This window comes from Triturus cristatus, chromosome 5_2 (genome assembly GCF_964204655.1).
Source record: "Triturus cristatus chromosome 5_2, aTriCri1.1, whole genome shotgun sequence".
Lineage (NCBI taxonomy): Eukaryota > Metazoa > Chordata > Amphibia > Caudata > Salamandridae > Triturus > Triturus cristatus.
In genome coordinates this window covers 217258548-217276877 of record NC_140588.1, presented here as the reverse complement: position 1 = coordinate 217276877, position 18330 = coordinate 217258548, and the positions used below count along the sequence as shown (strand labels likewise).

The following is an 18330-nucleotide window of genomic DNA, read 5'->3' as shown; positions in this document are numbered from 1 at the left end:
GGCACAGGATGATTTAGCAACAAGGCCTCTTTCTGCTCCTCTGTTGGTTCTTTCTGCACATGCCATGCTTCTTCCTGCACTTTTTTTTGTCTTTGTGGACTTCTGTTGCTTCTTTCTGCATTTCTTTTGCTTCTTTCTGTGTGTTTTTTCTTCTTTCTTCACATGTCCTACCTCTGTAGGCATAGGTAAAAAACTAGCATTTGAAAAAACTTTGAAATTCTCTGAAAAAACCATAAGTTTCAGGCACATTATAGTTAGAAATTAGCATTTGAAAAACCTTTGAAATTCACTGAAAAAACCATAGGTTTCAGGCACGTTATAGTTAGAAATTAGCATTTGAAAAACCTTTGAAATTCACTGAAAAAAACATAGTTTTTTGGCACGGTATAGTTAGAAATTAGCATTTAAAAAACCTTAGAAATTCACTGAAAAAAACATAGGTTTCAGGGGCGTTATAGTTAGTTGGACATTTCACTCGTACAAAACCATTGAAATTCCCCAGTTATAGTTAGTTCAGCTAACTATAACTCGCGCCCCCGCAATGCACTGCTGATGACGTCACATATTACATAACTCATGACATGGCCAGTGACATCACTGATGACATCACTGATGACATCTCAAATGACATCACTCATGACATCACTCATGACATCATCCAGTGATTGTGTGTTTCTGTAAAGTTTAAATATGTTTAATATATATAGGGAAAGGCGTATTGAAGAATGAGTGGGTGTATAAGTGTCTGAATGGATGATTTAGTGTGTGCGTGACTAACTCTATAAGTGAGTTTTTAAACGTATCTTACTGAATGCATGGGTTAGTGACTAAACTGTGTGAATGTCTGTATCCGTTTGTCTGTTGGTGTGTAAGCGGCTACATGGGTTTGTGAATAGCTACATGAGTGTCTATATGGGTTATTGATTGGTTGTCTGAGTATCTGTATGGGTGCCTGAGTGTTTATGTGGGTGGGGTGTGTGTGACTCTGTGCATAGATATGTGAGTGGGTGATTCACTGGGTGCATGGTTTCAAGAGTGCATATGTGATGGACTGTATGGGTGGGTGAGTGTGTGTGTGTGTGTGTATGGGTGTGTTAGTGAGTGAATGCATATCTCAGTGGTACATGTGTGAGTAACTACATATGTGAAAGGCAGTATATATGTGTGTTGGAGTATATAAATGGCTATAAGTGTGTGACTGTGAGAGTGACTGTATGGATGAGTGTGTGCTTGTATCAGTGATTGTATAAGAGCGTAAGAATGTGCTAGTATTTCTATGAGTGATTGAGCTGGTGTGTGCATAACTGTATAGGTGAGTAAATGGCAGTGTGATTAATTATTTGCATGACTGACTAGGTGAACCTCTATGGATGAGTGGTGGTGTGTGAGTGTCTATATAGGAGCATGAGTGCATATGATAGTCCTATACTGAGTGACCATAAGTATGAGTGACTGTATGGGTGAGTGAGTGGATGTGTGTGTAAACCTAAGAATCAGTGAGTGTGTATGTAGTTCTTGCTGTTGGAGTGTCTATGGTTTTGAGGATGGCAGTCTGTAATTTAGAGTGGGTGTATCAAAGGTTATATTAGGGTGTGAGAAGATGCGTCAAATTATCACATGGATGATGTCATCAGTGATGTCATCAGTGATGTCACTGACCATGTCATGAGTGATGTAATATGTGACGTCATTAGCAGTGCATTGCGGGGGGTGCGAGTTATAGTTAGCTGAACTAACTATAACAGGGGAATTTCACTGGTTTTGTACGAGTGAAATGTCCAACTAACTATAACGCCCCTGAAACCTATGGTTTTTTCAGTGAATTTCTAAGGTTTTTTAAATGCTAATTTCAATCTATAACGTGCCTGAAACCTATGTTTATTTCAGTGAATATATATATATATATATATATATATATGCTCCAACCAAACGTTGCAGGTATCCCACGCAGCTCCAGAACGAGAGGGAGTGTCACTGGCCAGCACCTGCAAGCTGGCTAAACACAGAAACCAGGCTCCCTTCAGGTGAGAACAGAGTGCGACACAGCTCCGGGATACACTGGAAATGAATTTATTAATCTTATAGCGCTCTGCGTGCAAAGTCCAAAGAAAAGCTCGGCAGACGCGTTTCTGCTTTCAAATAGCTTCATCAGTGCCTATTTCTATGGCTCTTCATTTTTCTGGGGGTCAGTTAATTTGTAGATGTTTGCTGTGACCACTTCCCATCAGGTGACTTCTTGCCCCTCCTCCGCCTTTAGTGACTACTAGGCAGCTTGCGCTCCACCCACCAAGCCGCTGCATTATGGGTATTGGAATCCTCTATGAGAGCCCATTCAGTAACGGGGCCTCTCAAAACACCATGTGATGTCCCAAACCAAGTTGGCAGCTTCCCCCACACCCTCGCTGTTGCTTGTGGGGTATAAATCACTTCCAGTCTCCCTTATCAGGTAATTCGATATTGCCTCCTCTCTCCCCATGCGCCAGTTACCTCCTTGTGGAGATTGATAGCACCGGGGGGGGGGGGGCGACGTGCGGCAGACAATGCTCCAACCAAACGTTGCAGGTATCCCACGTATATATATCGCGCGCAAGACGTACAACGTAGGGACGAGGAAGGAGAGCGGCCATGGCGAGGAGGAGGCAGCCACGGCAGGTAAGTAACTTTTTTACATTATAATTACTTTGGGAGGGGGAAGGGAGCAGAGCGGAGTTCCACAGAATTTTTTCCAGCTCCGTGGAACTAGCGTAGAGGCACTACGCCTGCTGCTCCGCCCACCCTTACTAATGACAGGGCTTGTGAAGGGTTAACATTAAAGGCACAGTACCACGTCTAGTGTTACGCACCGCGCAAGCAAACCTTACCAAGTTGGCTCAGTTTACATTGATGAGAGACTGGCGAGCACAAAAGGTTCATGGAGATGTGTGCATAGATGCATGCAGTACTTCGGCGCTCAGGTGCATCAGGCAGATGCTCATTATGTCCCAGTCCACAAGAGTAAAATAGCATGTTAAATGGATTATATACATACCCTAAAGAAAGCATTCAAATTAAGCCCATGTTTTCAATAGGAGGACTTGCAATGAATCGTGAAGAAGTTAAATCTCTAGAAATGAGCAGAATGTTTGTTTGAAAGAAGGATTCATGCTACACTACCCACCCGTTTTTCTGTTTTGAACCACACATACACACCGTGCAGCAAAATGAGCAATGCTCCATATAGCACCGCTGGGCAACGGGTCTCACCCACAAGGGCTGCTCAATTTTATTCCGGTACTTAGGAACACTTGCATACTTTTTCAAATGCTGCTTCCTAGCCTTGGCATAAATGTTTAGTCTAAACAGAAAATACTTTTGCAAAAACAGAAATTCATTTTTTTTTTAGCTGTAACATGACTGACGATGTCGAATGAATCAAAGAAAAACGGTCTTCCAGCTCTGTTAACTGAATTAATTATTTCACCCTTTGGCTTGAAGTTATGGGTAGATAGATATTTCAGTGAAGGTGGAATTTGAAGATTTTTTCTTTAAAATAGATTAAGTTCTGTGAGGTATTTAATCGTGGCCTTTTGAGAAGCAGGATTGCAAACTTCAAACTAAGTGTTACTCCAATTCTCTTAACCTTGCATACTGCTATCTAGTCCCAACCACTTTGCAGGAGCCCAGGTGAGCAGGGGTATTTTGCATCATGTATACGCAAAGCTGTGAGATGGGTAAACGTGTTAAAAGAGGTTTTTGTCGAAACCCATAGCTGGCATAGAAAGTACACGTCACTGTGAAGCAAATAATTTCAGATGTAGATGATTAATTAGGCTACGTATTTGCTATGCCCCAGGTGATCTCCACAGTAAACAATCATGTGATGTACAAATATGGCACAGGCAGCCACGGTATCTACAGTTCATTTAACAGCCTTCGTCTGATGATAGATATTTTAGAAATTGAAAACAATCAATTTGAAAGTTTACCAAAGCTGTGATCACTTTAGTGTGCTGCTGAAAAGTTTTTTTACTGCACAATTGCGCTGTTCGCTAAATCCGGAATCTCAATAAAAATGTTTAAAAAAATGATGCAGTAAGCAGTCAGTGGCAAAGAATACCTCATGTGTAGCAAGAGATCAATCGCTGGGACCATGTATTCATTTATTTCTCAGCCTTATTCCATTTGTGTAGCTCATCGTTTTGATATAAAGAATGTTCACTTGACGTCCCTGCAACTGGCCAAGTCACCTGCTAATGTAAAACTCATTGGCACAATATCAGGCCTGTGATCTATTACAATGTACTTTGTTGTCCAAGTTCTTATGCAAATTATATTTCTTTCGGGACTTAATAAAAAGTACTTGAAACATAATTATAGGTATCGCCATAATAAGCACTGCTGAAATCCCAGTATTGGAATTTTGACATGACTGGTGGTTTCGGCCTCTCAAGGAAATAACCAACTGATGGTAAATACCAATATCTAACCCTACATTGTCGGGTGTTCCCTATGGAGCCAATTGTTGTTTTCCCTATGTTAGTCTAATTGTGCACGTAGTAGGCCGCTTTTGCTCTGTACACGTTACAAAATATCACACTTGTTTTTGTGTCACATTATTTATTCTGCAAATAGGCTGCACATGTTTTCATATTTGTTCTTCTGCTGGGATTTACTTTTGAACATCTCATGCAAGGTCAAACAACATAGTTACTTATTATTCTCTGTGGTCGCACACTAGCACCCAGACATAACAGAGAAATCTAGCTGCTGTTTTGAACACATAAATTAATCAGATTTCCCGGGACTTTTCGTTTTGAGAACACACAGAGCGAAGACATACTCGTAGAGCAAAAGTCCTGACAGGAGAGAGTTGTGCCAGCATAGATGTAGAAAAGCTATCTATGTATGCCAGGTATTGGGTTCGCCACTAATCCCAGAGATCTACAATATATCAGTTTCCCATAGTGAGGGTAGGCTTAGGCAAATCTGTCAGCTAATATGACAGGGCTTTTTATTGTATATAGTCTCCGTAGAATGCAAATCACATTGTTGACCTGCCTATGCTTTCTAATTGCAGTGCAGTTGGTACATAATAGAGCAGAATAGCTTTAATAAATATTGTGAGCTTTCTTCGTGTCTCTTTTTTGTTTATTGTGGACATGTATGAGTGAGAGAACGAAAGATGATGACCTGCTACCTCGATCCCGGGCAGGGTGTAGGCTAGAGTGTTCTGTTCTGGGTTACCAAATAACTTCTCTCTACGGAAAGGTTAGGGGGGAGGTAAGGCGCTATTAGCTAGTGGGATTTGGGTGGCAGGCAGGTAAGGCACTATTAGCTAGTGGGATTTGGGCCCATAGGTACTGATGTGGTATGGTCACACAGTCCCTACATACTGATGGTCTCAGGCATAGTACTGTTTCCGAGCAGAATCCCTGCAACAATATCTGTTTATACTAGACACAAGGTGGCATCATCACCTCACTTCAAGGTCTGACAAGGGAAATACTACATAGCTAGTAAAAACTCCCTGTCAAATTTCAATGCAAAGAACAGATCACCAGGGCACAAACAATCAGCCTGGTCTCTTACAGCTTGCTCTCATAATGCACATAAATTGGTAGGTATTCTTGGTTTGTAGCTGGAATAAAAAGGCTTAGGGAAAAACCCCTCAGTACTGTAGCTTCCAGTGAGGCAAGTCATTTCACACTTAGCTCAAAAGGATACAAGATGAAAACAAAAAGGTTTAGGCCAAGTAGTCTCTTCTTTCATCCAATGTGTTTGTTATTTTGAGGGACCAATGGTTCTAGTTGCAGGCCACATCAAGGAAGAAGCGTGAGTATGCCTTATGGCAAGAGAGAGAAATGAGAGGGGCTTGGCCAAGCCACCCAACATGGAGAACGTGAGGTGATCTTGCTCCTGCTGCCTTCTCCAACATATTGCATAATCCTGCCGTCATGAGCCTAGACACCAGGCACAGGGTCAGATGGGCTGACCTGGCACAGAAGGAGAGGTGAGTGGGACCCTCGCTTCCTGGCCCCGTGAAGCTTCGGATGATTGCACTTAACCACAGAACAGGGTGGTTTCTTGGCCACACCGAGTGAAAGGGCCAGGGCCGCGACAGATCCCTTGGTCCCAGGCTCACTTACAGCAGCAAGGGGAAGTTGGCTGATCTTTCGGGGATCCCTCTAATTGTCGCAATGCTAGGAGCACAGGAGGGGGGCCCAAGAGCTCTTGCCTTGGTGGCTGGCCTGCTGGAAACGGGTAGGTCGGGCATCCGGCATGGGGACCCGCACCCCACCTGAGACACACTGTGTACTTTGCCTGGTCCCCTTGCGGACCCAGCTGGTTGTGGTCCCAGAGTGGGGAAAGCAACCCCAAGGAGTGGACTGGCTGAAAGGAGTACCAAACCATCCATGGTGGAAGCCTTGCGGGCCAGAGGGGGAAGCCCTTCCTGTGGGTAGAGGGCAGTGATCTCTGGGGAGTACTACCAAAACTGGGCAAGCCGCGGAATGTCTGTAGCTTCTATAGGCACATTTCCCTCCTCAACATAGGTTAGATTGGAGGCCAAAATGGTGGTGAATCGCCTTATGAGGGTAATCGCCACTTTAATAAGTAATGATCAAACAGGCTTCATGCCTCGAAGGGAAACAAGACAAAACTTGAGACGACCACATAACTGGCTTGACGTGGTGCAAATAGGTGGTGCTGCTGTACGAGGCACCCACAGCGGCAGTTATGGTTAACAGGGTGGTGTCGGCAGGGTTCTGTTTGGAGCATGGCACTAGGCAGGGGTGCACCTTGTCGCCGCTCCTTTTCACCCTCTGCATCGAACTGCTGGCATGCTGTATATGACTGCGAGCAGACATAACTGAATTTCCCGGAACAACTGGGAAGTGTTGACCAGTGTTGCAAGATTGTATTCTTTACTAGTGGGATTGTTTGTCTTATCTAAAGGTTACCACAAGGACATAAAATACAGTAAACAACATTTTTTGTGGTGCAATTGGAAAATTTGTGCTGTATATGTTTGGCTCCATTTACATTCACCTCTTAGGAATTGGAGGTGAAATTATAGGATGTGCATGCTGCCCATTTGTGATGACTGAGGGTAGTTTGAGTAACCCAGATAATTTTTTTTGTTCCGTTTATCAGGCAGCTTTAACCAAATGCTGCTGTAGCTTTTTTCCTTGCTTGAATCAAAACAAGGGATTGGGAACCTCAAATGGTGCCAGAATTATCCAGTTGTTTTTGTTAATCTTCTTTATTTTATAAGCAACAGTCGAGAAGGTCAGCTGACGTGTAAAGGGAAAGTTCTAATTTTTAGTTCCGAGTACTAGCAGGCTCAATCTTGGCGTAAACCATGGTCTTTTTAGAGAGTTCTTCACCAGTTTCTTTGGATAACCACAGTTGATAAGTTTGCTGAACAGAATTTCACCATTAGAAAAGTAATCCTCCTTCCGGCTACAGTTTCTACGAATCCATAGACATTTTCCGTATGCCCTCGTATTTGGTGATGAGATCCATAGAATCTCTTTGTATGATTTAGTTTCTTGTGCTAGAGGTTTTAGATAATACACAATATACTGAGCAATGGGCTTGCGTAATGATCCGCACCCTGAGATTATCAGGCGTATTTGGGGATTTTCTTAAGAAAGTCAAATTCTTTGCTGCTCATCCAGTTGTTATTTTGAGCCTCTTCTGTGATGGACGATATTGGATATTCAAGTTCTTCATTTTAGGACAGAGTTGAGGAAACACCGCTTTAAAAAAGACTGCACTGGGTTCCCTCCCAGAACTTAGCATTCCCAGCATAGATACACTAGTTGACTGCATCCTGTACAATGCACCACTGCCTTTTAGCTAGCTTTGGGTGATACAAATAGCACATACATTCATTCATACATACAAACATACTATCTAGCGTGTCTATAGTGCTGATAAACATCATGCCTATTTTGAAATTCATACCTGTGAACTCCTTCAGTTTTTAGTGAGAGTCAATCCAGGGTTGTGTGTCCCTGATTTTATGATCAATGTGTTGTTTTAAGATGGAAAATCCACTGGCTTGCTAGGGGCTAACTTTAAAATTAAACATCTATTGTTAGATTAATTGATGGTTGATGTACCAAGGCTTCAAGTTTGAGGCCATCATTTAAATGTAAAGTCCACAATCGTGAAACAACAAACAACCTACTCAGAACGTGTTTGAAGTTAAGTCTTGGTCTGGGTCAGTTATTGTTAATTGAAGCTGTAATGTTTCTAATGATATTTAACCCGACTATAAATGTATTTTCATTTAATGTTTCGAAACAATATAAGATGCATTGGTAAAATCTGTATATTTGTGTTATTTTAAGGAAAATTACTAAAATAAATAAAATGTTCATCAACAATAAAAAAAAAATAGGATTTTGTTGCTCACAAATAGAAAGCCTGGGTGGTCGACTATGAGTGAACAGCTTGTGTTATCAAAAAGAAAGCAACAAAGCATACAAAACCTAGCTGCTTGCATCAGCAGAGTCCCATTGGGGGTGTGTGGGTGAGGTGGGAGGAGAAAGGGAGGGTTTTTGGAGGAGATAAAGTTAATTCTTATCTTGACTTCTCTTCCACTTTTTGAAGACTATGGTGTTGGACCCTTCAGGGGATACGTCAGTATCATGGGGCCACAGTCTGTACCAACAGGGTGATGTGTAGTATTTACCTTCTTGTTCTTCACACTCTTTACTGAAAAACGGCTGCTATTCAGCCAGAATGTCTTCGATCGCACACGCAATGATGTCGGCTCCATATTGTATCAGCTTTATCTCTGTGTGAAAACTGAAAAGACAAACACTTGACTTTTGCTTCAGTGTTTTTCATGGGAATAGAAAGGGCTCTGAATTGTTCAGCTGCAAAAATCATTGACAGTGGAGCTAATTTCAAGGAGGCAATTACCACTATTCATTGTATCGTTGCTCAGCATTTAGACGGCTTCTGTCTGTTCGGTGTATCACAAATCATCAGGGAGATTACTTATACGTTACCCGCTAACGTACTCCAGAGGTACTCCAAAAGATCTCCTGACACTCTGATCTTCCTGACAGCAAGTATTCGTCAATGGATCATCACACCTTTAAAAGATATTTTGTTTAATGCTTGCCCAGAACCTGCATTTTGACATGGTAGTATTTCTTGTTTGTTGTCTTGCCACTATAATTTCCACAGGTGGACCTGTGTCTGACATTCTTGTGTAGTATTATGTATAGTGATCTTATGTTTCACTTTGTCAGTGGATTCTTCCTTCACTGTTCCCACTAGAAAGACTTCTTCCACATATAGTTTGTTGACTCTTGAAGATTATAGGGATCTAGCCTGTTTCCATATGTTCATCAAAGGCATTTACTCTTCTCTCAGGCTAAGCCGATTCATTTTGAGGACTAATCAGGATAGAATTATCTCAGTCAATCCTTTCTCTTTGGCATTGACACTGCACAAGTGCTAACGATTTTTTACAGATGATCGTTAAAGGTTCAATGGATCCTTGCAGGTCCACCATATTACTAATCTTTCTTTCTCTGTGTTATCCGAGGATCAAAAAGGACATGAAGCAGTCACATCATTTGCAAAATCAAAATTTTTTCCTATGTTTGGTTGCGACAGGCAGATTTTATGACCTCTCCTCAACTTCGTGAAGCAACATTCTTATATTTATGGCATCATCTTTCAATTTCGTTTGCCTTTATACAGTTGCTGAAGAAGTTGTTCATAGCTTTCACTCTGGAAAGCAGGCTGACGGTGAAAAGACGGTGCTGAACATGCAGAAGAACATTTGCTGGTGGGCCCTATGTAAACTTGCAGACTGCTGCAGCATCTTCATTTCATACGGCTGTTAAAGGGAAAAGACGGGGTCTTGTTTAGCTGTGCTGCTTGCACCGGGCTTGCGGTGATCCAGGAAGCTGCGATGTCACAAAAGTGGTAGAGTCTGAGACTACCTTATCGCCAGTTATTGTACTGCAGGAGGTTACCATGGCAATGCTATGGAGTGTCATGGAGAGGATTCAGAAGTAGCAGCAGCAAAGGCCAGAGCCACATCTGTCCCAGTACTGGGCTGGTGGTATTTTGTGACCATCTTTCTTACCCTGCAGTGGTATGTCTGGTTCCGCAGTGCGTACTTCAGTGGACCCTGGAAGCTCGAAGACCCTTCTTATATGGACAGTACAGCTTTAAGTGTATACAAACAAGAGCTTTTAACAGAATGTTTTTAACGTCAATCAGCTGCGGCCCCAGCAAGTAGGAGCGGTGGGGCCGGGTTGGGGGGATTCAACAGACTACCACAAGGGAAAATTAAATAAATAACTAATTTTCCCTCGTCGTCATCTGTCGAAATCCCCCCCACCGCTCTTACCTGAACGGGCCGGGGCTGACGTTAATGACATTTTTTAAAATATGGCAGAAAAATGAAACTTAAATGGTTCTCGGTACATCTGCATCCAGGACACGGTCAGAATGCAGCCTAAGATGTTGAAAAAAACTAAAAACAAGACAGCATCTATACACCCAGGATCTGGACCAACAACCATGTATTCATTAAGACATCCCAACACCGCTCCAATTTAGGAAAGAGGTGAAGATTTCACCTCGTTAAAGAACACTACATCCCAATGTATTAATCGTCCACAACCCAGCTTCCTCTCCTATTACTAAGTGACGTTATAGCGGTCTTTCACCATGTACAGCTCTCTGCTGATTTGTAGCTAGGTTGTGCTGTAGAATTATCATATACATACATAGATAAAATATATAGCAAAAAACTTACTTGTGATCATTGCCCCAGTCACTGATGCCAGAAATCCAACACTGACCAAAATGACAGATATTAATCTGCCATGTTTATGCCGCTGTAGCATCACAAACATTAACACGCCAGCTGCTCCATGGACAAAAAGAGAAGAGAACAGCGCCCACAGGAACACCCAGTACCACATCTCTGTAAAGGAAGCAGATAGGAAACAAAATATTAGATTGCGCATTTTCAGCCACTATACAAAAACATGAAGTGACCGGTTACTTCAAGTGAAAATGTGTTTAACTGTTCGACAAGCTTTATTTAATTTATAATGCCCCTGTCCTTCCTACTCTTTTCATACACATCAGTGTTTTTGCAATTTGTGGAAGTAGTGCTCCTAGAAATCCCAGCTAGTAAGTTACAAATGGTTTTTACTGTGTCCAGTCGATAGCACCTAAATCTTAATTCGGCGTTGTTCCTCCATCCTACCTCTGCGATCCCTTGCCATTGCTACCACATTACAAATGTTTTCTATTGCGTCCAACTAGTAGTAAATAGGCCTCTATTCCACTTTACTATGCGAACCCCCTTTCCTCGCAACCCTCATTTCTTCTCCCACCTGCATCGCCGCCCCTTGTTTTTTGCTGTCTGTGGCATATATCCTAAAGCTGTTGCTCCTTGTCTCTGTTATCCACTCCATCTGTTGCATCTCACTTCTGCTTTTCCCCTTCCTCTGTGACCCCTTCGCCTGTGACAACTTATTTCGGCTTTCCTCCTCCATTTACATAGCTCCTAAGGTTTCAGTTTGCTTATGTGTGGCATTCCCATGTGTGTCGTGCGTTTATGTATGGCATTTCAAGGCTTATGAGTGACACTTTATTGTGAGTGAAATATGACAGTTGCATCCATGTCAGAAGATTATTTTTAGAAATAACCCCCTTTTCTTGTATGTGACGGTCCTTAAAGCGTGAATTGACCCAGGGGCGCTTTACATGAGAATCAGATAAGTCTTTATTTAGCACGAGTAAGTTAGCTGGTTTGCTCAGAATCACAGAATGTTGAGCCAGGCCGTGATTGGAGTCCTTGTCTACGGTTCTAAAATAGACAGTTCTGGTCGCTAGGCAACATCTCGTCCTGCCTCTGTAATGATGGAGATCACAAATAGAAGTAATTCAAGTAGTTTATTGACAACCTCTGTCAGTATAGATGATGAGGTGTAAGCAGGTCCGTTGCTGCCCAGTGTCTTCACAGAATTCTATATGCACATCACCAGAATACAGAATAAAGAAAGCATTCTAAACTCTATCAACTATTAAAGGCACATTACTACACATCCCTTTTCTTTATTAAAAATATGCTCCTATCCTCCCCTAATAATCTAAAATACAAAAAAATAACAAATAGAAGAAAAAAAAATCAAATGTAGGTAACTGTTGTACTCCGTCATTATGTATAAAGTTATTCTGATGCCAAGTGTGGTTGCACTGTGTTGCTGCAGCCTATCTGTATCGTTGTGACGTTGTGATAGAATTCTGGCATGCTATATAGTTGACGTCATGAAATGCCTGGCATTCCTTCGTCAGCTGTCGATGCGTCAGCACATGCTTCCTGCCGTCCGCTGTGGGCCTTATTATTGGTATTATAATAAATATACTACTATTAATTTATTTATGGTATTTCACCTTGTTATTTCAACTTCCTCGCTACTACAATTTGGCGACGAGCGTTTTCTTCAATTTGGGAAGTTTTGGGCCCACGTCGGACTTACAAGAATTCTACATTTGCTGAAATTCTACGAGGATTACCTTATTCTACAAGGCAAGTTACTACGTTCATTTGTGTTGCTGTACCTTGCCAGTTTACTAATTTGAGACTGCATTGTGCATCCAATGTTTGTTTATTCTAGCGTTCGAGTGAAGCTTGTTGACGGTTGAAATTGACAGTTGAAGTCTGTCAACTAAACGGCACTTCCAGCTGTAACTGACAACGGCTGATTCCTTTGTTTGGTAACGGAGTTTCATGACGTAATTGACGCAACGTGCGTGACTCCATCTTGAAAATCGGCAAAATTTCTGTAAGTTAACCGGAGATCGGGCATTTCTGTCAGCGATCTACACGCGAGTGGATTATTTCTGCATATCCAAGGTATTGAAGAGCAAATTAATTTATTCACAGTTAGAGCTTTTGCTAATACGTTCATTTTAGAAGAAGTGAACATTTAAAAAAAAAAAAAAAAATTTTTTGTTCTACTCTAGGAATCTAAATTTAATATTACAATTCAGTATACAATTCCAATTCTATTTTAAAGTTGCACTATATTTATCATCAGCCGTCTTCAAAAATTGCTCTTAAATTTAAACAAGAGGAAAACTTTCATGACAGTAACGACATGTCTCAAAATTCTAACATAAATGCACCAGTTGCATTTTTGAGTGAACCAGGCAAACCATCTATGAAATGGAAGAACTGGCTACGTGCATTTGAGAACTATTTAGTGGCAATAGACGGTAAAAAATATGAACCAGAAAGAAAAAAAGCTATTATGTTTGGGTTACTTGGTGTTGCGGGTCAAGAAATATTTGATAGCTTACCTGAATACGAAGCGCAACCTGGTCAATTCATACCATTAGATGAATTTCAAGAAGCAGTACAAAGATTAGAAAAACAATTTGGTGAGGAACCAAATATTATGATAGGAAGGCACCGTTTTGCCATGTGAAAGCAACATGAAACTGAGACTGTGGAGGAATACATTGCCTGTCTGAGAGTGTTAGCCACCAAATGTGAATATGATGAGATGGTAGATGTTTATATTCGTGATCAGTTTGTTTTTCATTGTTTTGAAAAAAAAATTCAGGAAAGACTTTTAGCGTGTAGAAATCCTTCTCTACAGGAAGTAATAGATATTGCCAAAGGAATAGAACGCTCTTTAGAAAGCACAAAGGAACTTTCAGCGGATAAGAATCCAAATACAAATACAAATGTTTTTTCAATTCAGGAAAAAAAGAAAAACTTTGTAAAAAATATACAGAAAAGTAAACCTAGTAATGTCGTAGATACTAAAACATTTGTTTGTTTCAGATGCGGTTCTAAAAACCATATTGCAGATTTTCCAGGATGCCCTGCGCTGGGTAAGAAATGTACTAATTGTAGTAAAATTGGGCATTTCGCAGGAGTTTGCAGAAATTTTAAATTTAAACCACCACAAAATGTAAGAGTCAGTTATGTTGATGATTTTTTTTTTTTTTTTTTTTTTTTTTAAAGTTTTTATTGAACAATAATTCGATTACAAGCATGGGCCTACAACCACCAGGGCCGGCCGCTAAGTACAGAATAAAATATACATTTATCAAAGCTGCAGTCGGTTCCCGGGGCTCGGCCCCGTAGTGACTCCGGATAGTTCTAAAGGAACAGGAGACTTAAGTCCAACAAACACAAAAAACTAAAAGAAAAACAAAAGGCGAGGCATAAAGACAAACAGTGCAGGTCAGGCTTCCTCCGGGGAACTCCAGTTCAGACCATTAAGCAGCACGCGAAAGGAAGGAGTACCGGGAGGCTGGGGACGGGGGGGGGGGCCAAGGGAAACGAACGTCCATATGTAGTCATTCCAAAAGGTGCCCGGAACCGTCAAGGGTCAGGGGGACATGGCGATATCGGTGTCCACCAGGGGGGGCGTACAGATACCCCCGCGATATGCATTCCATTGCCCCCAGATTCTGCCCCATGCCCCCGGCTTACCACGGGCAACATACACAGTCTTCTCCCTGAACATACACCAGTCCATATTCTCCTTCCATACTGACACTGTGGGCGGCCGCTGGGCACCCCAAAGCTGTGCTATATCTCTCTTGGCAATCATGTTCCCCAGGGCCGCCCACCGAGTCTGAGCTGCGCTATAATCATTGGGCTCCCACACATTCAGGACACAGCGACGCACCTCCGGCAGCAGCACAACCCCAGTGACCTGTCCCATAACCGTATGTACCTGGCGCCAGTAGTCCGCCACCTCGCGGCACTCCCACAGGATATGGAGAAAGGTGGCGCTGAGCCCACAACCCCGCTTACAGAGCCCATCATCGGAATATCCCATCGAGACTAAGCGAGGACCCGTCACATACACCCGGTGAAGAATCTTAAGCTGTACCAACCGGAGACGGGCCGGAATGGCGACCTCCTTGGGGGACGACAGTGCAGACTGCCAGTCCTCGTCGTCCAATTCCACCCCATCCCCCGTCCAAGCCTCCCGAAGGCGCACCAAGAGGTCAGCCCGATGATTAATCAGTTTCTTATAAATTAAAGAAATAGTACTGTCAGGGACATGTCCGTCAAGTATGCGGTCCTCGAGGGGCGAAGAAACCGGGATCTTGGTCCCCTCTCCAAAGACTGAAAGCAGGGCGTGTCGAACTTGGGCATAGCGGAAGAACTCCCTGTCCGTAAGCTCATATTCGGCCTGAAGAGCCGCGAAAGTCTTAACCGCGCCCTTATGCCACAGGTCTCCCACTTTGCTGATACCAATCGTATCCCACTGGTCAAACCCCTTCGTAGTCCAGAGGCTCCCCAGGCGATCGGAGGCAAACAAAGGAGTAGCACATGTCAGTCGCTCACTCCAGCCCGTGGCCGTAGTGGCAGCCCTCCAGGTCCGCACCGCAATCTTAGTAGGACCCGTAAGGGTCCGGCCAGCCGAGCGGGAGTAAAGCGCCCTGTTATAGTCCCCGCCGGGAAGCAGGAACTTGTCCATCTCATACGCCGGATTCAGGCCAGGCGCATACGTGGCATGGTTGATGGCCGAAAGCTGCGCGGCCCAATAATACCTGCGAATGTCGGGAAGCGCGATGCCCCCGTCGTACCAGGGGAGAGTAAGCTTAGCAAGAGCAATACGCGCCCGCCCGTCCCACACCAATCTCCTCTGCAGGCTCTCCACCTCCCGAAAGTAGGCCACTGGGATGACGTCGAAGGAATTCTGGAGTGCATAGAGGAACCTGGGAAGGGACATCATTTTGAACAGCGCGGCCCGACCCAGCGGGGACAGGGGCAGCCTGCACCACCGGGCCGTGTCCTCTCGCAATCGCCGAAGCGGACGCAGGAGATTCTGCTCATAGCGAGCCACCGGGTCCAGCGAAACGTATATCCCCAGGTACTTAAAGCCGCTCAGAGATACCTGGATCGGAAGCCGAGGCGGCAGGAGAGGAGGACCACCGGAGATCGGATAGACGCAGGATTTAGACCAATTGATCGTGAGGCCCGAATTATTCCCAAAGGAAGTCAAAACGTCAAAGAGGACGTTGAGCGACTGCCGCGGTGAGGTGAGATATAGGAGAATATCGTCCGCATACAGCGAAACCCGATCCTCAAAGCCCGGGGCCCACCGGATCCCTCTAAGCGAGGGCTCCCAGCGGAGCCAAGCCGCGAGTGGCTCCAGGGCGAGAGCAAAGAGCAAAGGGGACAAAGGGCATCCCTGCCTCGTGCCCCTGCCGAGGGCAAAGGGCCGAGAGACCCGCCCATTCACCACCACCTGAGCCATGGGTCCCGTGTAAAGAAGCTTCACCCAGCCAATAAATCCTTCCCCAAAGCCAAACTTAGCCAAGACAGCCCAGAGGAATGGCCACTCGATGGTGCCAAAAGCCATCGTGGCATCCAAAGAAACCAGCACGGCCGGTTCGGAGAGGAGCTCCGCCCTGGCAAGGGCGCCGTGAAGACGCCGCAAGTTAAGAGCGGTGTTACGATGCGGGATGAATCCGCATTGGTCCGGATGAATAAGATCGCACACGACGCTCAACAGACGATTGGCAAGGACTTTCGCCAGGACCTTAGGCTCCGCATTTAACAGTGAAATAGGCCGGTAAGAAGTACAGCGGTCTCGCGGCTTGTCCTCCTTGGGGATAACGACTATCGTGGCCAAACGCTGGTCGGCCGGGAGGGAACCCGCCGCCAGAGACTCACGGAACATGCGACTGAGGAAGGGCGCAAGCTTGTCAGGGCGCAATTTATATAGCTCAATGGGCAGACCGTTGGGACCCATAGCCTTGCCCGAGCGAAGGGAGCGGATCGCGGTCGCTATTTCATCCGCCGACAAGGGGGCGTCCAGCCGCTCACGGTCTTCAACGGACAGGCCGGGCAAGGCGATATCCCTCAAAAGAAGGCGAGAGTCGTCCTCATCCCTGTCAGTCACTGGGGAGTACACAGCCCGGAGGTGGTCGGCAAAACATTCCACAATCTCGTCAGGCTCCGTCACACACACACCATCTGCAGCACGCAACTCCGGGACCACACGATTCACTCTCTCCTTCCTGTCCAGCCACGCGATCAACTTTCCCGCCTTGTCCCCGGCATCGTACCGTCGACCCAGCTGCTCCCTATACATAGTTTTGGCCGCGTCAGTGACCAGGGACCTATACTCAAACTGTTTCAGGCTGAGGGCATGGAGCCCGTCCGGAGTGACATTCGCCTCCAAGGCCGACTCCAGCCCCACTATGTCAGTCTCCAGCCTCACCACTGCCTCACTCTTGACCCTCTTAGCCACCACTATCTGGGAAAGGGCGTGTCCGCGGATCACGGTTTTAAAGGCTTCCCACAGGGACATTGCAGACGACACCGACCCCTCATTATCCAGGAAGTATTGGTCCATAGCCTTGACCAGGCTGTCACGAGTCGTAGGGTCTCGCAGGTACCATGGGTTAATGGGAGCGATCCGCCCTGCAGACCGCGGCCCGGTGTCGAAAAGAAGCCACAGCGGAGAATGGTCGGAAATACCCCGCGCCAGGTGCCTGACCTCACGAATCCGACCAGTCTGCGCCGCGGGCATAAGGAAGTAGTCTAACCTAGAGAGACTCCCATGCGCCCCCGAGTGAAAGGTGAATTGACATTGGGTCGGATGCATTAATCTCCAACTATCCACCAGGCCGAAGGTATCCAGCATCCCACCCAGCCATGCCTGGGCAGCGGGGAGGGTCCTTGGTGGGTGACGATCCAGTTCACCCGAAACCACAGAATTAAAGTCCCCGCCCATGAGCAGGAGGCTGTCCGGAAGGTCAAGCAGCATTCGACCCAAGTCAGTGAAGGTGGAGTTCTGGAGGCCCGGGGGGACGTAAACTGAAACCAGGGCAAGGGGCTGCCCCTCCCACCTCCCAATCAAGCACACATAGCGCCCTCTGTCATCCGAGACTATCTTAGTGATCTCCACCGGAAGTGAGGTTCGCAGGAGAATGCCCACCCCCCTGGAACCAGTTGTGAAGCCAGAATGGGCCACGAGGCGGTATCCCCCCCTGTTCATTGCATGACAAACATTACCAACCAGATGCGTCTCCTGGAGAAACACCACATCAGGAGTCAAACGACGCAAATATTGCAGTACTACACCCCGCTTGATACGGTCCCCCAACCCATTGACGTTCCATGACATAAGCCTCAACCCGTCCCCCCCCATCCCCCCCAATAGATCAAGGGTCCCCCAGCCTGCAGCACAGTTCCCAAATGTGGACAAAAATCAGTACCTCGCCCTGTAAACAAAAAACACACAGCAAAACAACCCCACCTCCCCCCCAACCCCACCCCAGAACCAACTCCCCCCACCCTGCACCCCTGCGGGC

At 45.1% G+C, this 18330-nt stretch overlaps 1 protein-coding gene across 1 annotated transcript in view; it reads right to left on the bottom strand.

The window, feature by feature from the left end:
* Window positions 1-18330, bottom strand: part of TMEM170B (transmembrane protein 170B) — a 169186-nt gene that overhangs the window by 15890 nt on the left and 134966 nt on the right. The window contains exon 2 of the mRNA XM_085606999.1: window positions 10775-10945. Coding sequence (XP_085463125.1) covers window positions 10775-10945 — 171 coding nt within the window. The remainder of the gene's footprint in view (window positions 1-10774; window positions 10946-18330) is intronic.